Source organism: Aulostomus chinensis, chromosome 16 (assembly GCF_037954235.1).
Source record: "Aulostomus chinensis isolate RoL2024-O1b breed Wild chromosome 16, RoL_Achi_v1.0, whole genome shotgun sequence".
Lineage (NCBI taxonomy): Eukaryota > Metazoa > Chordata > Actinopteri > Syngnathiformes > Aulostomidae > Aulostomus > Aulostomus chinensis.
This window is the reverse complement of record NC_141335.1, coordinates 24,321,615-24,345,256: the sequence shown is the minus strand read 5'-3', so window position 1 is coordinate 24,345,256 and position 23,642 is coordinate 24,321,615. Positions and strand designations below refer to the sequence as shown.

Sequence of the window (23,642 nt, the reverse complement as noted above, 5' to 3'; positions counted from 1 at the left end):
TCTTCTTTAGAAATGTTATTCTTAAGGTAATTTTGTACGAGTTATGAATGCAAAATTTGAATTTCAATAAAGAAAATCCTCCCAGAAATGTTCCTGCATCCCAACATTTTGATCTGGAACGGTACAGTTTTACACGCCACGACAGAGGAGTCCTCTCTCTTCCACACTTCCTACTTAATACATAGCTTCTTAATGTGCATATCATGTTTCAGTCCAAACTCACGTGATCGCTGGATATTTGAAGCCATCTTTAATGTGAATACAATCACTTTCACATACATATATGTTTAACTATTTTTGTGTTTTGTTCAGTTGAATTGTAACTGGGGAGATGAAACTGTGAACTCAGTGTTTACCAGTGAGGTGCCGCTGCTACAATAAAATATATCTATATAAATATACGGTATATGGATAGAACTCAAAGCTCTGCATTGAAAATGTAATTATTCATCAAAAGTATCCCGAGACTGTCTTTTATTTCATTTGATGTTATTGGATTTGGAATGCAGGCCTGATAAAGATCAGATCACTTTCAAAGGGAGAACAAAGCTGAGTTTCATTTCAGAGTAAAAGCGGAAGAGGGTTGACTCATACCTGAAATAATGAAGCAACTCCAGTAAGACTTTTTTTTTTTTTTGTTAAGCAAGAAGCGTTTAATGTTCAAACAGAGCAGCAGCGATCACGCGGGGCTGACCCGCAGCAACAGAAGGAGGAAGTCACCTTTGTGAATTCCCTCGGCTTGTTTTACCTGTCAGCCCGACGGCGGAGGCTGCAGCTCACAGGCTTTGAGGAATATGGCAAGAACGGCTGCAAACGGAAACTTGAAGCAACACGCCAACCACAACGGACTGAAGTGCGAGGACGTAAAGATAAACCACTATCACAACAACGGAGAGGTATATGTGTGTGTGTGCTGTGTGTGTGTGTGTGTGTGTGTCGCCAGGAAGTAAGTACAGGTATTTTTTTTGCATCTTGAGTGTGTCATCCAGCATATGCTTTGCTCCCGTTGCTGCTGCTGCTGCTGCTGTGTGTTTTACAACTTGTATTCGTTTTTAATATGTGCAACAACAAAAAAAGAAGAACAAGAACAAGAAGAGGAAAGCCTTTAACCTGAAACGACCTCTGTGACGTAGGCAAACCCACAGGGTTAGTTCACCTGCATATCACTTAAAAAAATGTGTTTTTAAAATAATCCTCATACATTAGCACTTGTCTGCTGTCTGCGTGTAATTTTGTAGGCGACCTGTACCTCTGTGCAGCTTTTCAAAATTACAAACAGAGCAGTAGACAGGTCCAGTTCCTCTCAAATCTGAACGTAAACAGCAGCAAGTGAGGGAGTGACCCCGCCCTGGAATTCTTCCTCAGCAGGGCTTCTTTGCCCCAAGGCTGTTCATATGCTAGTCTGCTTGTCAGTGGCCCTGTGATTTTTGTGTTGGGTTTTATTTTCAGCCTTGTAGCCTGGGTTTGTTCTTTCAGTTGGAGGCCACGACTCAAAACAACCGCCTGAGCTGTGAAGGGATGCTAAAATGATTGAACCTTCATCTGAACCCTCTTAATCCACTGATCCACTGCTGCTTAGTAGTGCTGAAAAATATACGGTAGCAGGAAGTAACACCTCTTATAAATTAAAAATGTGACTGCCCATGTATTTGGTCGAGTCGCGCAAAAGAAGCTAGCTGCCTCCAGAAATATTCCGGATTAGAAAAAAATAGTCCTTAATGTTCACGATACACATGAACCAATTTGTGAAAACTGGAAATACTTTCTTCACCAAGATAAACTAAATTGTTCGATAATACCATAATATGTCCATCCATTTTCTGTCCCGCTCATCCGTCAAGGGTCACGGGGGCGGGGGCGCTGGAGCCTCTGCCAGGTGACATTGAGCAAGAGGCGGTGTACGACCTGGATGGGTCGCCAGTCCGTCCCAGGGATAATACCCTTAACTTTCATCAAATTTTAATTCTTAGCTCCTTTTACTAGCGATCAGGCTATGGATAGAAAACTAAACAAGCTAGCTGCCTCAAAAATTCTCCCAACATTTGGAAAATATTGCTTAATTCTCAGTATTAGAAATATATATTTATATATATTTTTTGCTCCAGATAAGCAGGTATGACTTTAAAAAAAAAAAACTATCTAAAGTTCTAGAATAATGCCTTAATATCTTTTATGAAACAAATGCTAAGGCTAACTGTTAGCTGCTTTGATTAGCAGGAAGGTCATGAAGGGTGGGGACTCTATTCTGGTCATCAAAAGTAAAGAACTTAGTAATTTTATTGTTGAGTATTAAGGAGTAATATTACTTTTGCATGTTCACAATTTTGGGGCTAAAGCATTTCAAGCTAAACTCATCAAAAGGAAACAGTTGCTAAGCTAGCTAGTACAGCATCTTTTCAGTAATGCCTATGCTTTCCTACTTTAATGAAGCAAAATGTTTGCTGTGACATCATATTATTAATGTTTACTCTACATTTGAATATATTTGGTGCATTTATTGTACATATACACTATATTATCTGTATCGATAGTCTAAATTTCATCCTGTGTTGTTATATCATTTAGCATACCAGTAGACTGCTGTCTGTCTCATTGTAATCCAGGTTATTTTCTGTGTTATTGCAACCATTTGTTTGAAATGATGCCACATGTATTCAAGTGGTATTGTTTTCTCTTGTCTCATTTGCAATGTAAGATAGCTCATGCAGGCCTTTTGTTGTGTAGAAAAATGGCCCAGGGAGTGGAGTTGCCTCCAGGCAGCACAGGCAGGAGTCCTTTGAACAGGCGCCCATGTATGTAGCTGTCATGACGTACCTGGGCTTTGGTATTGTCACCCTGTTTGGCTACCTCAGAGACTTCCTCAGAGCTGTGGGCTTAGAGAAGTGCAATCTTGCCCAGGAAAGAGAGGAACAGAAGGTAGGTAAAACTTGCAATTAGTTCTGTCAGAGGCATGCTACACATGCACATGAAGCAGAAACACACAGGCAGTTGGAAGAGAAGGGCATGCACGCCTCTTGTGTCAACAAATTTTGTTTTGCCCTAATTATTTTAAATTTTGCTCCCTCTCCTCCTTCATGCATGTTTTTTTTTCTGCACTCCAGTGTTGCTCGGGGTGAGACAGGACACCACAGAGAATAAATGTTGAAGACCTAATTAAATCTCAGAGGATTTAAGTCCCCTCTTTGTCTCTGTGTTGCAGTTTCTAGACAAGGCCTGAGCACTGCAACATGAGAGTAGTTTGCTCTGCTCTACTTAAATTAAAAGAGGGGTTCAAATAATATTTGGTATCAACAGAGAATACAGTTTTGTGATTCAGCGTGTGTGCAACAGCTACTGTAAGCCCAAGTCTCCTACCAAGCTAACAGTGCAAAATCAGGCCTCATCAGAAAAGAACACACCCAGTTTTTAGAGCGCCGGATAAGAACATGGATACGCCTCTGTCCTTTGTGCATGCATTAGGGAACTGAGACCAGCTGCCCACTTCAGTTATTAACATAAATATGGTTGTGTGTAATATTTGTTATGAAAGAACAAATAAGAATTGAAAGATATCATCAGAATCAGAATCAGACGCATGGCAAGAACTGCTCTCCTGACTGAACTCCGTGATATGACGCAGCACCTCAAGATATCTGCCAACAAAAAGCAACTTTTGTTCATGACTAGAAAGAGTGATTACCTCTGGACCGAACAATATTCTGAATCTTACCTGTTTAATTATTTTTAACAGAGGTATGCTAACCTGCCCTTTCACTGCTATTCATTGTGCTAAGCTAACGAGCAGTCTCTGGATCTCAGCCCGCCCAGAGGAGAGGATGGTATCTGTCTTTTCTGGCTCTGAGGAAGATGGCGAATACGCCTATTTCTCCAAAAGTTGATATGTTTCTTCAAAACGACACTCTGGCCTTGGGCATGCATGTCTCTGCTTTCAGAATTTCGTACCCCTTTACCAAGATTTCGAGAACTTTTACACTCGAAATTTGTACATGAGGGTCCGAGACAACTGGAACCGTCCCATATGCAGCCTGCCAGGACCTGTCTTTGACCTGATGGAGAGAGTATCTGACGACTACAACTGGACCTTCAGGTACTGTGACGGACAGTTTGATGATTAAAGAAGTACTTGGTGTGTTTAATGTTTCAAAGACACGCTGGTGGGTTTTGAAGTCCTAAGTACCCCTACATGAGCAGCAAGGAGAAGCAGTTCAGTTGATCAAACTGAGCATTTCTCTTGAAAATACTGGTAAAACTTTTATACTACAATACAGCAAGGATGTACACATTTGACCTGAAATATCCTGACGCAACATAATACTTTTTGAAAGTGATAATGCCAGATGAGGTGTATATTATCAGGAATTAATGGACGCCAGCAGGATGGGGAGCCTGAACGCATCGGACAGTTACCTCCGCCGAGTCCATTAATTTCTGATTATGGACACCTTGAAAGGTGTTCTCCTATTAATCTCATGGTCACCTGCCGTAGAAAAAAATAAATTTATATTTTCATTAGTTTTTAGTCACGATTTAAATATTTCACAAGCCATAATACCCCAGGTTTTGATTACGATCAGGAAATTTAATTACCATCCCGTGAGGTTGTTATGCAATGAAAATGTTGATCAGTTCCAGTAAATGGACTGGACCATGGCTGGGACTTAGTAACAGGAGATAAAGCTAGCCTGCTCAGCTCAACTACTAGCCAGAGAGCTAATGGTGTGCTTGCAGGATTGAAAGATTCAAGAAAGATTCAAAGCAAGGCACAGCTTGAAAGAAGATGTAAATTGTCTATATGTTTAATAACGTGATTATTTGGCTCACCTGGCACGTCATTGCCCCCAAGTCCATGTGAAGATTTTCAGAACAAATCATAGTCCAAGTGTCATGTCAAGAATTAAATGGATAGTTCACCCAAAAATGAGAAATTCAGTCATTATCCATCTATACATACATCTTCTATGCTGCTTATCCGTTAAGGGTCACGGGGCAGGAGGTGGAGCCTATCCCAGCTGGTATTGGTTGAGAGGCGGGTTTCACCCTGGACGGGTCGCCAGTCCATCAGGAGCAATTAGGGGCTCAGTGTCTTGCTCAAGGACACTTGGACATGGTCACCGGGGGCAGTGAGGATCAAACCAGCGACCTTCCGGTTGCTAGACAGCTGCTCTACCTCTGAGCCACGCCGCCCCTAATTCAGTCATTACCTCCTCTCATTTGAGTATTCACACAGACTTTGATATAAATACTTCTGTATCACAATTTAGGTTCTGTCTAAACAATTAAATATAAAAAAAAGTATACTCATGCTTCTCTCAAATAGACCTTCACAGATGAAGTAACACGTTTCTAATTAGATACTGTATGTCATGTAATGGATTATTGCAGCATGCGAATGTGCTGGGGGGGGTCGGAAGGCTAATCGATCCCTCATCTGTTTATGTGCTTGCAGATTCACCGGGAGGACAATACACGATGTGATCAACATGGGCTCATACAACTACCTGGGTTTTGCTGAGAACAACGCAGATTTTCTTGAAACTGTGGCACACAGAACACACCAGTATGGGGTTGGGGTTTGCAGCACAAGACAGGAAATTGGTGAGTTTGTGGTTAATGTTCCATTCTGCACATGTTTCAACAAAAACAATCACATGAATGCTGGTGTCTCTTTTTCTTTCTGACTTATCAAATGTGCATCTATTTTAAAAGTCCCTGTCAGACCTTAATTAGGACGGGCATCAAACTAGAAAGGAAATTCCATCGTCCCTCATCACATTTATTACCCGTCCTGTGAATTATACTGCCAGCAAGTTTAATTATCTTTCAGTGGCTGAAATGTTACGTGAATTATTCACCCCTTTGTTAAATTATGTACCGTTTGGGCATAAGCTGAGATCATTACATACTCGTCCACGCTGAGCGAGCAGCAGGGAAATGATATCTTAGTGAATTATAACACGATGCCCTGGACATTAGGCTGGATGCAAAAGGAATATGTGTGATGATGGGTTAGCAAGGATCAGAAGGTGGGATCTGCGGCGTCAGATGAATTTTGAATGGTGTGTTATCCTCTGAACTCCAACCCTGGTTCCACTGGTGTCTAAGTAGCCGTGTGTGCCAGGGATCTTGTGCTCCTGCATCCCTACGTTGGTGAATTCTGATGAGCGGCCATCAGCCTGCCCCTGATGGGTAAACATGGGGGACCTGACTGGACAGAACACGCTTGAAGTTAAGACTGCCTGAGAAAAGTAGTTTCTTCCCTCTCAGGCAGGGAGGCTCAGAGAGTTGTTGTTACAAGACAGCAGCACTTTGACAAGCCTGAAGAGATGCAGAGGAATTAAAGGGCATGTGATTATTAGTTATGTGTATGTTTGTCAAAGTGCACGCTCTCCTCGCCAGGCCCCGCCCGATTTATAATTCATTTCTGTGATTTATTCATGTGTTTATTTCCCTTTCAAAATGGGACTGCTTTTAGAATCTGTGTTTCAGTTGGCTCACTGAGAGATTTAAGGAATAACAAGTATTTCTCCCATGAGACCCTATTAAGCATCAATTATTAAAGGCTCCAGTGTCTCAGTAGGAGCAGTGACACCATCTTCCCCACAGCTTCAGTTCACACGCAGTGATTTGCACTGGCGATACACGGAAAATCCTCCAAGTGTGCAGACATTCTCTCAGATGTGTCTTCCAATTGTCTTTGCCCAGTGATTGAAAACAGTAGTCATCTTCACTCTTGTCAGTTCATTTGGTTTGCTTTGTTACCTATTTTTTGATGCACGTCTTTGCAAAATGTTTTTGTTTTTTTATTTATTATTGTTTTGTTTTGTTTTGGGTTTTTTTTTTTACAAAAATGGAGTTCAGTTTAAGGTTTTGCATCAATTCCCACAGTATTTGTATACAAGTTCACTCCAAGTTGATAGGTACTCCATTTATTCATCCTTCTCCTTCTGCTGCTATATTTAGTATCTAAGTGCAGTTTGAAAGGTTTTTCATGGAGTGTTTTATTGAAAGAGCTCATGAAAACAAATACAAAGTGCGCTGAAAGCACGCCTCATGAATAAACACACACGTCAAACATTCATGGATTTGTATTAATGGATAGCTGACTGCTCCCACTTTTCCAACAATCATTAACGTATAGTAAATTAGATAATGATGTCATGCATTCGAATGTGTGACAAATCTCCAGGATATATGCAGATCCAGCCACCAAGCACATGATGATAACTCATCAGAATCTGTGTGCTTATATAGCAATATAACAGGGCTGTCCTGCACACTGGAGCGTTAAAAGTAAGACATGTAAAAGCAGAAGTTCTTCGTCGGGAGTTAGTGATACTGATTAACCCTTCCAGGGTGGGGAGCGTTTTCTCGTGCTGCTGTAAAAGCTTTGAAGTAAATAGTAAATGACAGGAAATTTACCACCCACAAGACTTTACAGCCGGGCTGACCGCTATATATCTCATTAATAAATGATCTATCTACTTAATCAGTAATCTAAGTCATCCTTTAGCTTTGATGCTTGTGGTGGAAGGAAGGTGAGAGGTTGCACTTGAAAACTGATATCGTTATAAATGACCATTAAGTGAGAATTTGATGAGATTTTAAACTTTCTCACAACAGAGTTGTTTCCTACTCTTTCCACTTGTTAGGGGGGTCTCCTACGTTTTCGTTTTATGTGTTTTTAATTTCTTTTATTTACTGTTTTAGTACAATTTTGTTTTTTTATTGATTGGGATTTTTCTTCCCGACTGTCTGGTCATGAGGTTTTGGTACAGTCAGGTTTCTCTTTCTAATTTAATCTATCTCAGTGGGATCCGCCTGTTAAATAAAGTTATATAAGCTCACACAACAGGCGACCAGGTTTGATGGCATAGTAGTTATTTCAGTGTACTAAAGTGAAATGGGGGAAATCTATCGACTCTCTTATCTGCTGTGCATCCAGCCTATCAAGAAGGGCGTGCCCATGAAGCCACTAAGTAAAATGTCCTTTAAATAGAGAAGGTGCCAGTGCAGCCTGATTAAAAATGCCTCACATGCCAGCGGGGGCTGTGAGCCTGAGTGGTTGAGGAAAAGCCTGAATCGATTGTACTTGGCGCGCTGCCTGATGGAAGGAAGAGGATGAGAATCACCATAAAGACAGGGCCGCTTCACTGAATTATGTTTTTAAAAACATGACTCAGGATCCATTTTCCATTCCCTCCTGAGCCATTTCGGCTGCTTCCAGTGCCTCCGCACTGATCAGGTGATTGGATTTGATTGTCATGATGGGTCTAGGCTAGTGGAGGTTATTACTGCACTGTTTGCTTGAATAAGATATTCGATGGAAGAATAGAGCTTTTTGTCTTTTGTTAAACTCATGTTTTAATGCATCTCTACCATGTGACGTCACCCAGAAACAGCGGATATCAGCTGCAGTAAGAACTTGAAACTAGTCACCTCCTGCTTCTTCCTCCTGAAGCTCACAATCCTGCCACTAATCCTTTCTTATTTTCTGACCACAGTACCAGAAGTGCCTCACACGTACCTGAGAATCCCACTTTTACTGCGCAGAATAGACATCACGATGTCAGGTGGCAGCTTACAATCTGATCAATGTTCTAAATGAATTCTGGTCCCCACCTGTCACACTGTGTTACCACCATCTGCCTCAGTCCCAAAGTGGGCTGCAGCACCATTTTTAGACCTTTCTGGATCATCCTTGATATTACCTGGAGAAATAGTGGAACACATTACAAATTTATCACATCTTCAAATCTCTTCAAATCCCCGGAGAGCAAGAGAAAGCAGTTGTGTGGGTGTGCAGGGTTCATCCTTTAGCCCTCGTGTCTCCTGTTTATGAGGGGGCCCTCATCCCTGACAAAACATGTCATTGAGGCCAACAAAAGCCAGGACTTAGAGGACTACCACATCAGTGAGCAGGTGCGGTGGTTCCTGTCATGTGGCGTGACCTTTCGGGATTTTTGTTCTGAAGGTAACCTGAGCATCCATGAAGAGCTGGAACAGCTAGTGGCTAATTTCCTGGGAGTGGAGTCCTCCATGACGTTTGGGATGGGCTTTGCTACCAACTCGATGAACATTCCAGCACTTGTTGGCAAGGTATGTAACGCCAAATACCACCCAGCATGCAAAGGAACTATGTATGGGGGGGTAAGTCTCACAATGCAGCAGAAATTAATTTAATTAGCTTTTGCTTTTGTTCCTCTCTTGCATATGGCCTAAATAAATGAATCAGTTAACTTAACTAAGCTGCGAACAAATCCAGGCAAACCCCCATTAATTAAAATCATAATTAAACATTACAGTAGCCAGGAGGATGAGGCTATGAGGAGCTCCTTTCAGACACACAGACAAGGAAGGGCAGATTTTTTTCGGAGCGCCACTCAAGGGTATGATTACCCATCCTCGGGCCTGTGGGCACACCAGGCTGGCTCACACAGACGGCCGTGGGTTACCAGGGGCAACGTGCAGCATGAATATGTGTGATTGGACCGGACAGGGGGAAGGGGAGGTTGACTGTTTAAGTGATGAGAATGCGGTCGTTTATGAGGTGTAGAGGTTCCTCAGGCTTCAGCTCCCACTGTGACCCTGTAGGGGCTGGGGGTCAACACACACTGCCAACTGTATCCTACAGGGACAGGCAGTGCCAGGCCTCGCTGCGTAGGCAGAGCTACATTGGAGTGACAGCTGCTGGTAGAGCAGGGACCAGGCCAGCTGGACCCCAGGCCAGACCAAGGGTATCTGTCACTGAGACAGTGTCAACACGCTCTCCATTAGAGTTCATCCAAACTAATGCAGTCAAATGTTTGAGCTTCAATGTAAATATGCTAATGTACTGGAGAGCAGCTAGAGAGGCTGAATTCATTTGCATGCTGATTTTTGTGTATTTTGAACAACTATGCTCTCCATTATGAAAACTCTGATGTTTTTGATTTTCAAAACTGTAATCACACATGAAAGAGTTGAAGGACTCACATATGCAGGACATAAAGCCAATGGAACGCACATGTCTGACATGTAAATGGCCTGGTGGATCTTTTAGGGTACAGTCCAGTCCACACACACGTGAGAGAACCAAGATATGTTGAATTACATAAGGAACAATCACTCCCTCAAATAATAATATAAGAGGCAACCAACAGGCGCTGCTTTCATCCATATATTGGAATGAGATCCTGGCTTCGATTACATCCCCCGATACACTCACAGACTCAGTTATGGACCGCACCACCTAACATACCTTTCAACACCTTCAGATATGGTTTCATGTATGTTATTCACGCTGGAAGTATTATCCCTTGTATGAGGACGAATGTGATAGTTGGAGACAATTAGTCTTTGTGAATAAACAATGAAGCTTTAATCAATTCCCACCTGCGCTCTCATTCTGATCAGATCAGTTATTTAGGTGATGTTGCTGATAAAGATGATAAAACAAAATAATCTGGAGAGTTAAAAAGAGATGGCGACCAGACCTCTGGAGCAGCTAGCATAACACGTCTGAATCCCTATGGTTGAGTGTGACAGGTCGAGTTAATACATCCAGTCAAAGACGTGGTGACGCAGGAGAGCACAAAATCTAATCATTTGTTCCCAAACTAAAGTTTGCTCTGTGTGTGTGTGTGTGTGTGTGTGTGTGTGTGTGTGTGTGTGTGTGTGTGTGTGTGTGTGTGTGTGTGTGCACGCGTGTGCGTGTGTGATTTCCAGGGCTGTTTGATACTGAGTGATGAGCTCAATCACACGTCTCTCATCTTAGGGGCCAGGTTGTCAGGGGCGACGATCCGGGTGTTCAAACACAACAGTAAGTCCAGCGCTTGTTCAAAAGGATTGTTGGCGTATTTCGATGTGGGGCTGTTTAAGGCTCCAATGCCCAGTCAGTGTCTCACCTGCCGTAGATGATGGTTACCGAACCAAACTGTCTCTTTAGCCTGAGCATGTCAAGTCTAAAACTACTGTAGAAGTCATCATTGAAGCTCATGTTTGAACCAGTGTTTATATTGCACCCACAGCTCTCTCTCCAGTTTTTCCTCCGCTCCTTCCAAACTATCAGTGCTGTAAGAAACACATTACTTTCTGTGCTGTACAGGATTTGCCTTAGGACACACCTACTTAACATTCTGTGTTTGGAGCAGCAAATGTAAGAGCTTTAATGCAATGGGTTCACTTTACAGTCACGACTGTGTTTATCCATCAGCAGCAAAGCACAGAAACTGATATGTATTTATATGAAAATGTGTTCTTATTGAAATCTGCCCTCTATTACATTGTCAAATTACATATCGTCAATAGAGGTTGTGAACAAATTATTAAGAATGAAAGATACATCATTCATTGTGCTTACATTAGGAACATCCCCTGCTCTTTCAGGAGACAGGACAAATGAGGCGGTCCTCCGGCTGCAAATGTGTTCTGACAGGTACAAGCAGAGGCAGTTACGGGTCCTGCGAGCACATCCCACAGGCCTGTCTGAGGGCTGAGAGCCCTCAGGCACCTGAGAAGTTGACCCCTCCCTGCCTCTTTACCTCCTGCAGCAGACATCCAAGGCCAGTAGGGATTAGAGCCGCATCTATAGATAGACAAGAAATGTCCCACATTTATGATGCTTGACGCTGTGCTCCATTCCGAATGGTGGATAAACAGGTCTCTCCAGTCTGCCGATGTGTGTTTGGAAATACTTCAAATAGTCCTAGATAAAGGCTGCTTCTCTTGAAGGTTAGCCTTAATATTCATGTCTGTGTCGGAAGCTTTTGTTTATAAAGACAGCAGCATTTTAGAATACTGAGGTCAGTGAAATAATATGATAACAGTATACACGTACTCTGAAGAAGCAAAGACCCATCCTGCACCCATGTGGCTTATCTTAAATCTGTGCTTAACGGTGAAGGAATTGTCCCTTCAGCCTTGTTTGTGCCGCACTGCACAGTTGACTTGTCTTCTACTGTCTGGTTTCCTCAAATGACACTTTTGTACTTTTAAGCTTCAGGAAAAGATTTTTATCATAAAAGCAAATCGTGGCTCTTAAGTAAACCCGCCATTGCTCTGTGGCTGCAACATCAATCATCTGTGACTAATTATAAGCTGTGAGGCTGAGGTTGCTACAGACCTAGACACCTTTGCACTGCAGTAACACTGACTGGTGCTCTGAATGAACTACTGCTGTTCAACACTGCCATCTGCTGGTGGGCCTTAATAGCATAAAAGTGTAAAAGGTCTAGAAAGCTAGTTTACTCAAGCCAAATCTATATCATAATGTTGAGCAGTCTTTCAGACTTCACCAAAGGGACCTTTGGCTCTGCCAGTGGTTCACAAGTAGCTTATTTGGTCCCTTGGAGGGGTCAGAAAGTTTGGGAACCCTTGGCTGAGGGTGTTCCTCCTTGATAAGGTAGAACCTTGTGTTCTCTGTCCTCCCCTGTGGAAATGTCACTGAATGAACTTTGGTTTGCTGTCATGTATGAACATGTGTCTGTTTCTCTCCCGGTGACTTGCTCTTTCTGTGTGTGTGTGTGTGTGTGTGTGTGTGTGTGTGTGTGTGTGTGTGTGTGTGTGTGTGTGTGTGTGTGTGTGTCAGACATGCTCAGTCTAGAGAAGATGCTCAGAGAGGCGATCTGCTCAGGGCAGCCTCGGACCCACAGGCCCTGGAAGAAGATTCTCATCATGGTGGAAGGCATCTACAGGTCAGTCACAATTATATGACACATAAACACACACACACACACACACACACACACACTCTCAGTACTGTAGTTGTGGTCTCTTAGACTTTGCTATATCAATCTTCCAGGTGGTCTTTAGTAGTTTGCACAGCCAGATGCAGACTTGAATTCTTAATTTATAGTCTGAGAAGTTTTAAGTCTGTGTTTAGCAGTGCCTGTAATGGTTTCTATTTCAATTACGCGCACGCGCATGTGTGCGTATGTGTGTGTGTGTGTGTGGCAAGGTACTCTTTGATTACTGGAGAAAGGAGAACAGTATTGTGTGTCTCTCCTGGCGGCGAGCTATCACGAGTCTCAGTGACTCGCTCCATCTGCTCATTAGCTCCAAATCAAGGCCAAATGGAGCCACGGAGATCGACTCGGCTACAGTCCACCTCCGACTGTTTATCACAGCCATTTGTTTGCGCCTTGTTGCCCTCAGTTGTGCCTCCATGTCAGTCCGTCAGAACTGAAACACATCATATACACTTAGTCAACATGTCAACTGCTCAGGAGTTTCAAAGCTTCTTGAGAAGCGCAAAGGAAACATGGCCAGTAGTTGTTGGTAGTATGATGATTGGTTTCACAGCAATCCTGCTAATTTCAAAGACAACTAAATTACACATCACCAAACAGGCTTTATCAGGCAACACTCAATCTCAGAGTCTGCCATTAGAGAAATGCCACCTTTCGCTGCAGCTCTAAAAGAACTAATGCTCCATCTATCGGCTCCGCGGTAACATCAAAAGCTCTGGATAAAGCGTAAGTATGCTTTAGCTATATCCTGCCTCTGCCTTTGATGTCCACACCGGCTCTTGTGAAACTCTGTCTTATGTCATTTGGCCTGCTGATGTTCTCAACCATAGCAAGGACAGCAGGTCTGGGATCGCTCCATTCCCACTGCCACATCCTCGCTCATGCTGTCTATTTGTAGCCTTAAAAGGCTAGCATCATCAGGGAGGGAGAGATTAGAGAGAGGAGGGAGTCAAATGAAAGCAGGAGGATTCTTAGTATATTGGGCCACGTGAAATTATGCAACACACGTTTACAGATGTACAGATGCTCTACAGAGGAGGAAGTGAGCTTTTCTTTTAAAATGAAACATTTTAAAGCGTGACTGTGTAATTGTGTTGTTTCTGTGTCATTAGCATGGAGGGCTCAGTGGTGCGACTTCCTGAGATTGTCGCTCTGAAGAAGAAATACAGGGCGTATCTGTACCTGGATGAGGCCCACAGCATCGGCGCCGTGGGAGCTACAGGAAGGGGTGTGACCGAGCTGTTTGATGTGAACCCGGCGGACGTGGACGTGATGATGGGAACCTTCACCAAGAGCTTTGGAGCTGCTGGAGGCTACATTGCAGGGAAAAAGGTTTCTGCCCATTTCCAATTTTCTAATTTGTAATCGATGTGAATACACTCTCCGAGTTTACTTTATAAACATATTCTGAGTGTCTCAGTTCATTTCATTTACCCCATGAGATATTTAATACATTTTATTATTTTACTCCCGAGAAACTTTTGATCAAAGGATCTGAATCTGTACTTTTATTTTCCTCCTCTATTTCAAAAGTAGGTCAGCTCGGAACACTGATTCACTTTTTGGTGATTTAATCCAGTCTGTCAAAGAGTCGCCAGGAGACATGGGGAGGGATTATTTGTATATCCTGTGTTTGACATTAGGCATAAATAGACATTAAAACTATCCATTCATCCATTTTTTATTCCGCTTATCCTTTAAGGGTCAGGGCTGGAGCCTATCCCAGCTGATGTTGGGCCAGAGGCGGGGTTCACCCAGGACGGGTCACCTGTCTGTCGCAGGGCCATCAGGAGCAATTAGGGGTTCAGTAGCTCGCTCAAGGACACTTGGACATGGTCTCCAGGGGAAGTGGGGATCGAACCAGCGACCCTTCGGTTGCGAGGGGGCCACTCTAGCTCTGAAACCAAAACTGTTAACAGTGGGTTTAAACAGCTGTGTACCAATAACTGTGATGGTTTTGAGTTCTAACAACACTCATCCTCACTTGCGTACGCTGACGACCCGTTGAAGCTCCTGGCGTGCACAAACTGGAGAAGTCATCATGCCGACCAGAGTCAAATTAATCTCACAGATTCATGAAGCTCAGTGGTTCACATGGAAAAAATAAGCTTGTTTCCAGGGTAACTTGGGAGCCTTAAATGACCAAACATTAAAGATGACTTTGTTAAAATGATCTGGCAAGCACTGGGCTCTCCTGTCTGATCAAAAGCAGATAAAAGGCATCATAAAAAGTAAATGCTAATTTAGCCAGACCTGTTTTGGATTTAACCATACACGTCCATCTCAAGGCTCTCATGCGCCCAACAAATGTTCCTCAGGCTGAGACTCTGGGCTTCTCTTAGTCCTTTTTACTCCATTAAGAAGTACACTTTAGTACATAACCACACCGGGTTTGTGGCAGTTGATTAGAAACCAGAAGAGGAAACAGCCATGTTGTTTAAATTAGGTATTCTTAGAGGGACCCTTCCTACCCTCGCCTGATGTTGGCTCAGCCCCGCTCCGCCATAATAAGAAGGTAAAGCTGGCGGAGGGCCAGCCCCTTCTTGTGGCAGGGGTCGGAACTGCGCTCCAGATTTAACAGGATGGCCTTTAACAAGCATGATAATGTTTGAAGTATGAACACGCTGGCTGGTTTGACAGCTGGCTGTAGTAAACCCCAGCAAGAAACAAGCAGGATAAGAGCGAGAAAGCCTGTAGATTTGAGGTATTTGTTGTTGTGGTGAAACCCCTCAAATCCTGCGTTAAATGGATTCAGGTTGACCCCCAAAGAACTCTGCACATGTGCTCTGGAAAGAAGTCATGTTATAGCCCGTTTATGAGTTTGCAAAAATAAATGCACCAATGAATAGACTCTCATATCCTTCTAATTCTATTGAACCTTGAATTAAGGAGGTTTTGTTCGTTGCACTGCTCCTGCTCTCCTCCTCTCCTGCGCTCCTTCTCCTCTGCGCTCCTGCTCTCCTGCTCTGGAGATGTGATTGGTGACGGCAGGGCTGTGGCCACCATGTGGCTGAGGAAACACTTTGAGCTGTCACTCCACGCCCCAGATGTGAGATGGATTTCGGACATGTTCTCTTAGCTGGTTGATCTTGGTCATACCAAAATCCTGCGGTGAAAATCCCCTGCCTTAAATACAAAACAGATGTCAAGTTGGTTCAGGGTTCTTATCCTGCGTTTGAGCATTTCCCCTGAAATCCCTTCCCCTCGTGTGTCTTGAGGAAGCCGCAGCCACCGCCCAGTGGGGACAGATGGCGAGAGTGGAAGTGCTGGCCAGACAGCATCTCCAGCTTTGTGTCATCACCCCACACCCGCTGGCCGCCACACAGCCACCAAGCAGCAGCCCATCACAGCTCCAGAGCCACGCCGACCTCAAACCACTTACGCACACGTGCTCTGAGGACCCATGACCGAGTCGGTTTCCTGAAATCCAGCTCGTTTCTTGACAACCACGAGCAGAATTAATATCCTGCTGACATTTAGGAGTAATGAGCCTGACAGTCCGCGCTCCAGCCCATCCAAGCATCAGGGAGCGGGGCAGGACGCGATCCAGGGCGATTTTACTCTCAATTTCAAAAGGATGACAGAGAAATGACAGGAATATTTTATTGGCTTCTCAGGTGTGACTCGAGATGAGCTCCCTCTAGTGGTTCTGATAGAAAGTGCAGGGTTGCGCTTCCCTCACATATACAGTATATGATTTATCGTTGCATTGCACTTTTCACTCTTTAGTTTAATATGACAATTTTACTACAGGTTTTTGTGATTTGTGAGCTTTTTTTTTTTTTGGACCAGCATCATATTTTATATTTTCTTCATGTCACCATTTCTATTGTTATCACAAAATATACCACAAATTATGATGATGAAAGTTAAATCACCCACCTCTTGACCACTCATTTGTTGTTAGTTACACAGGTTTGTGTGAGAGATGTTCGTTGTCTCCCAGGAGTGTCACAGTATATCATCATTAAATGGGATCATTAAAAAATGAAATATCGATATTGTGTGAAGCACATGATAAAATTCTTTGCCAGAGCCAAACTTCCGCCACGGAGAGTACATGGGTGCAGAATACAAACACAGTAGCACTGAATTCTTCAAAATAACACATTTCCTAAATTATGCAGCATCAAAGTATTTCATGGATAATCAACGAATCCACAAAATACCATTAATAAACACGCTGACAGCTTTGTCCTGCCAGTGGCCGGGAACAGAACTTAGGATCTATGCTGTTATCCAGATTCTCCTTGTCACGTTCACTATCTTTTTACCAGATTGAATCAAAATCCATCTTTCAGTTTTTGAGTTATCCTGCTAACACTCAGGTTTGGAGGGTACAATGCGGCGGTGGCGGCGGCATCTACCGACGCCAGCGTAGTTCCATAAGAGTGTACAGTTATAGGCCGTCCACCTCGCTACACTCGTATATTGAGTGAAGTTTATTTGCTGGAAAGAGACCAAACAAACAAAAGTATGCAAGTTTCTATCGATTCGGTGATTATATTGTTAGTGTGAACAGTGTTTGTGTTGATGTCCTGCATCTTGTCTTGAAGGAGCTGGTGGACTACCTGCGCTGTCATTCTCATAGCGCCGTCTACTCGTCGGCCATGTCCCCGCCTGTGGTGGAGCAGATCATGCGTGCTATAAAGTGCATCACGGGAGAACACGGGAGCACAGAGGGTGAGTGTCTCCCCCAGGCAGCAGCACTCTCATCATCCATGGAGTCATGAAAGTGTCTTCTTAGACAAATGTTATCTGTCTTGTTCAAATTTTCACACCTTCATATAATCCTTGTGGAAACAACAGCAAACACAATCCTGAGGACAGTACCCCTGCTCACATTAGGAAGAAGTCCAGAGCTGCAGGGGAAGACAAACAGCTGCTCGGTCAGAAAATGTGGTAACAATTATGGGGGGGGGGGGGCAGTCCCTGAGCACACGTGACCTTAACGTGGAGGAAATTATTTTCATGTGTGTGTTTTAAAGAGCCGTGTACCTCTGAAAAGTTTCTGCTTTAATGGCAGCAGACACAAGGGCAGGGAAGCAGTCATTACTGGAGCAACTCCTCTGGAGCTGTGGCTGGTGGAGTAGAGCTAGTACACACAGAAAGGAGACACACACACACACACACACACACACACACACACAGAGGCTCTAGTGTCTGTAAACACCAGGACAAGACATGTTAATTGATCTTCAGCTCTTCAGGATTCGATTTCACTTCTTGTCCTCAGTCTTCCTCTGCCTCCCTCATTTTTCTCTTAAATGTAGAATTTCACACTCTCCAGCCAACTGGTGGCAGCAGCTCTGGAACAGAGGGAAACTCTGACAGCCAAACATTCTCGCTGATTCAAATGATTTCTGTGTCTCGCAGCCTGTTTTTGACCTCCGTGACTTCTCTCCCTTCGCACAGAGAAACTGTTTTTGAAATGGGGCCTGTACTCTTTGGCAGAATGTTGTGTGTTTTCCCCCCACACTCTCTCTCTCTGCTGAGATAAGGAGATTTAAAGTGCTCTCTTACATCCCTTTGAAAGAAGTGCCAATCTGTTCCCAGGTAATCAGAGGGAGAGAGAGCTGTGTTCCAGGGCTGTGCCATGCCAAACTGTGCTGCAACCGCACAGCAACCTGGCTCTCCAGCCACTCACATCATTAGGGGGGGGGCAAGCAGAGCAAGCTGCCTCTGCTGCCTTTGATTAGTTTTCTGAAGTATTACCTGAGTGCGTGTGATACTTAAGCGTTATTTATACTCTGTTTCAGCGGTGGTGGATGTGGGCCAGACGCAGCTCACTCGCTTTGTGCAAATTTCTTCATATCTGATTTGCAAGCCCCCATTTTGGCAGCATGCAAGTGCATACATAGACCGTGCTGATATCCTGACAAAACTGAACCATCTGCTGCTGCAGCCCAGTGGTAATCATGATCAAGTTCACGGGGGAGGCTGCTCTGGCCCACATGGAGGAGCAGGTTGAGATGGCACCGCTCTGGCTGCTCCAGTACTGACAGGTGATGTCTATCCCTGCCGGGGACTGTGGAAGTGGCTGCCTTACTTATGCGCATCTGGTGGTGTCCTTGTTTTAATCGAAGGCATCAGACGAATCCGCCAACTGGCAGAGAACACCAGATACTTCAGGGCCCGGCTAAAGGAGATGGGCTTCATCATCTACGGCAATGATGACTCGCCCGTGGTTCCAATCCTGCTCTACATGCCAGGCAAAGTGGTGTAAGTGTTCTCAGACCACCCTTAACTCCGTTTATCATCATATTAAAAGTGCACTGACTCATTTTATATCATTTGAAGCCGTATATGTTCATTTTGTTGTCGCTCACAAGCTATTTCCAGCCAGGTCACTATGTAGAAGTGTTTTCCACATATCCTGAATGGCTGCCATGTTACACACTGCAAACTTTCCATGAATCATGTCTGCGTAGACGCGTATGTGTGACTGCTTAAGAGGAAACATCAGGTATCTATTATGTATAACCTCAGGCTGCTGCAGCCTCTCAGGTATAATCAATTGAGTATAAAGTGTCTTTCAATGCGTATCGCCATGAATTCACATGAAGAGCTTAAGTAGTGTGACGGCGGTGAAATACATCACTAAAAGATAGTAAGAAGGCATTAAAATGCATTTAGAAGGAAAAAAACAACTTCAAGATCAAAAATAAGTTGGTGTAGAGTTTAAGGGTCAAATTTAGACTTTTCTATGAATTGAAGGAAAATTTTCATGACCATCTGTTCTACGAAACATCTGTTTACACATGTGAGGCGAGCATGTAAAAATGTGCCGGCATACATTTAAAATGAACAAATATGTATTCAAGTATGATCAATATGAAGCAAAAGAATAAACCGAACCACATATACGATAAGACAGGAAGCAAATCTCCATGACATTTTTCCCAAATTTTCTGGCTTTATATATTTTTCTTAACCTTTTCCAGGCCTGGAAATTGTCAGCTCCTGTGACTTTTCCATGTTTTTCATGACCGTGTGATGCCTGCAGAAGCATCAACAGCTCAGGACGCTCATTCCACAGGTGGAGAGCAGGGACGCCCCGTTAGGTTCTGATCTTGAGAACACAGAGTAAACCTGTCCCGCGTGACCTGAGGGGCCTGGACGCCTCCTGCCATAGAAGTAAATCCTACATGTATTCAGGCCAGAGACCATTTAGAGCTTTAAAGACAAGTAATAGCAGTTTAACTTCTCTCCTCTGACATGCAGGAAGCCTGTGCAGTGATTTAAGGAGCGCTGCTCCACTTTGATGGTGCTAGTGACTCCGGCAGCAGCGTTGTGGATGAGCTGCAGCTGTCTGAGGATTTTAAGAAGACACCATTACATCAGTCTGTCCTTCTAAGAAAAACACATGTAGACAGACATCCTACTGCAGTAGCTGCTGTGGGTTCAGTAACGTAATACAACTTGTAAATACTTCAGTGTATTCACGGGTATCTTAGGAGGCTCGGACTGAGCAGGTGGGCTTTAGTGGATACGGCTGATGTCTTCCTGGTCTACCACGAGTCAACGCTGCTTCTTGATTTTGCTTCTCTGTCTCTGATCAGGGCTTTTGCACGGGAGATGTTGGAGAGGAAGATTGGTGTGGTGGTGGTGGGCTTCCCGGCCACGCCCATCACCGAGGCTCGAGCTCGCTTCTGTGTGTCCGCAGCACACACCAGAGCCATGTTGAACCAGGTACCCTGAATGCACCTTCTCCTTTTACTTTACAAACACACACACACACACTCTGAGACTTGTGTGTCGTCCTCAGGTGCTGCACCATCTGAACGAGGTGGGAGACGCTCTCTGTCTCAAGTTCTCACGGCAGAAATATTCCTCCAGGCCTGACCTCTCTGGCGAGACAGACTTCGAGCCGGACAGCTGATATGACCTTTGGCACCTTCGCTTCACAATGTCAAAACCAAGCGTCTGCCATGCTATAGCACATCCACAAATGGACAAGGTAGCGTAACCGCGTGTCTAGACCTCAAGAGCCACGGTGAGACATCAGCGCTCACGTGAGACGGAACCGCCTGTCAGTCAAGGTTTTATGTCCTCTGGGCTCTGAAGCAGCAAACACAGAACAAGCAAGCAGCAGTAAAGGAGCACATCTGCTGTCCTTCACTCGGAGGACACACACCGTGGACGTCACTGGAGCTTGACTTGGTTCTGTTGATGTCGTCAGGTGATGTGGAGGTTTCTGTTTGACCAAGGACGCGCTTGGTTTAATTTTATTTACTCTTTTTGTAGTGTAGGGGGGGGAGGTTGTTGGGGGTTTTTGGATACAAAATAAAGACATTAAATAATTCAGTTGATCAACTGTTGATAAAATCTTACACTATGATCCACTTTACCAAAGGAGCTTGTAGGTGAATTGACTTTATGAGCACAAGGTTGAGTAAATGAGATATTCAAGTGTTTCTAGTTGCACGCAGCTGAAAACATGAGCTGGGGGGGGGGGTGTGTGTGTGTGCAGGTGTGTACACAAGATTGACAGAACAATTTTTTTTATACATAAAAGAGTGAGAGGCTTGGCAGTCTGGACACGGGGTAACGGCCACGTGTCCACGGACGAAGGGCTTGACGATGGCAGCTGCTTAAATGTTGTGATTTCACAAGTATTTGTACTTCGTGACAAAATGTGAAGTACTTCATTTCTTGCTACGTTTAATTTTGAAAAATCCATTTAGCTCGCTTGGGTACTGTGTTGTCAAAAAAAAGAAAGAAAAAAATTGTTGTCTGACGAATCCCGTATCGTTAGTTAAGATGTTCAGATGTGTATAGTTGATCCAGATGTTTTTTTATGAAATCTTAAATTGGCCGCAGCCACCTTTTCTCATAAATATCGGTTGTGATGTGTCATTTTTATGAACTTTGTGCCTCCTTTCATTCCAATCTTGTTTTTATAAGTAAGCCTGTGTCCCACTGCTTTACTGCCCATGCGTCTGCACAGTTATATGTATTTTTTTCCAATTAAAACCACATCCACAGCACATGGACGCTTCCTGAGTGTGTTTTGGGTTAGGGAGCGTCATTAATTATTGCAGGGAGAGGCTTCTGAGAGTCCTGAACCTTTGAAACTCTCTTCATTTCCTGACACATATTTACACTACACATGGCCAAGAATGACAAAGATGCCTTCACTGAACTGTCCTCCACCACTTTCATCTCCACTGTGAATGATAACCTCGCCGCTTCAACAGAAAAAAAAAGCACAACAACAACAACAACAACAAAAAAAACACCCATCATTCTTTTGACATGCAATTAAATCTCAACAACCCTCTGCGCAGTATAGAAAAGGTGTTACGGCTTGTTTTGTGGCGAGAACAGTTATATTCACCAAGTCTTAACAGATTGATGTTTTAAAGACCTGCTGTTGTCTTACACACAACAGTTGTGAAGGTAAGCACGAGGAGAATGCAGCACCTGAGCCAACAGAAACCGAACCCAGCAATTAGCGCTGAGCTCTAAATTCTCCCGCTATGGGGTAATCATTTGATTAACACAGGAAGGATTATAGAAGGATGATAAATGTTGTTTTCACAATCTGTCACATTGAGTCTTGTCGACACTTGTTCGCCCTCAGGACGTGACCGTGTTTGTGTTTTGTTTTTTTTTTCCTCCTACATGTAAACAACAGAGCGATAACATTTTACAAGATTAAATTAAAAAAAAAACAGAAACCTTTGTTTGATCTGGAAGCAGAAGAGAGAAAAGGATGAAACAACACCCGGGCCCTGGAGAGGCTGTGGAGAAAAATATGTTTCAAGTCCAGGAGACTTGGTCCCTCAGCTTAGCGACTTCTGAGGCCACGAGATGTAACTCGTTCCCTCAATTTAATTTGTGGCCTCAAAGTAGAACATGTTCCTGTATATTTTTGAACAACTTGGTGGCCGCTAATTTACAAAATTTAAGTTACATATTGTGGACTCAAAATAAGTCAATGGCTGCATAACAGATCTGTGTCTGGTCACTCCAGGGCTCAGTAAACAACTGCTGTACACTGGATCACCCTGTTCTGAACCTCCACATCTGGCTCCTGCTGCTAGAAACAATAGAAAACTCTAATCCTCCATCCTGCCGTGTTCCTGTTCCATAAAGATGGAGCGGATGGGAAAAGGTAGCCTCCGGTTTCACAGCGAACACCTCGGGATATCTGTTATTCATTTTCTAGTTTTCACCTTTAGTCTGAATGTGGACGCGGTTAAATTGATGGAGGATTGGCAGCAGGAGACTGGTGTGTCCGAAGAGAAACGCACAAGTTCCGATTCCTTCTCGGCGGCAACTCGTAGATCTGGAGCGCTCGCAGAGGCAAACTCCAACTTGTAGGGACCTACCTGCTATGCTTTTGCACATATTATCAGCACGAGGGGAAAAAAAATGCATATTTGATCACGAAGCTCAAAGAAGACATTGTGTGTTGTGCGTGTTTTTAACAGCCCCCCCCCATATTCAGATTTTAACCAGATTTCCGTGCTCCACCTGATGGAAGTCTCATGTAACATTAGACCTGAAAAATGGTGCTGGTGGAACCTGAATCACACCCATTGTGTATGTGAGTGGGTGAGAGAGATTTTAAGTGTTGAATGGTGATACATTGTTCAGTGTGTGTGTGTGTGTGTGTGTGTGTGTGTGTGTGTGTGTAGCTGCTGATGTAGCAGGAAATTAAAGGCGGTTGTTAGCAGATACAACACTGACAGGCTGAGTTAAGCACAAGTACAGACCCTTCATGGCTCTGATGCTGACAGTCAACACGTTTTATGAGTCTTTTTATGAACGTTCTTAAGCACCCTAAAATAAAGCTTAACTTGATATTGTAAAAGCCTTCAGATGGACTTTTCCAGTTTAACAAGCGCACACGAACGGGTGCAAGTTGTTCCAACTGAATGCAGCAGCTGGTCACCTTCAGTGCTACCA

The 23,642-nt window shown here is 43.8% G+C and overlaps 1 protein-coding gene across 3 annotated transcripts; it reads left to right on the top strand.

The window, feature by feature from the left end:
* The first annotated feature begins 628 nt into the window (after positions 1-628).
* sptlc3 (serine palmitoyltransferase, long chain base subunit 3) lies at positions 629-20,988 on the top strand. 3 transcript variants are annotated; one of them, XM_086180938.1, is made up of 12 exons: positions 629-896; positions 2,725-2,916; positions 3,933-4,087; positions 5,447-5,595; positions 8,972-9,096; positions 10,705-10,798; positions 12,566-12,671; positions 13,838-14,057; positions 17,282-17,408; positions 18,812-18,947; positions 20,288-20,417; positions 20,494-20,988. In XM_086180938.1, exons 1-12 carry the CDS (start codon positions 795-797, stop codon positions 20,605-20,607), a joined length of 1,650 nt encoding a protein of 549 aa, XP_086037064.1. In that variant the 5' UTR covers positions 629-794; the 3' UTR covers positions 20,608-20,988. The 3 variants fall into 3 exon arrangements, with proteins under 3 accessions (XP_086037064.1, XP_086037065.1, XP_086037063.1); XM_086180939.1 differs by lacking the exon at positions 629-896 and adding an exon at positions 1,076-1,146; XM_086180937.1 differs by lacking the exon at positions 629-896 and adding an exon at positions 1,870-2,113.
* The last annotated feature ends 2,654 nt before the right edge of the window (positions 20,989-23,642 follow it).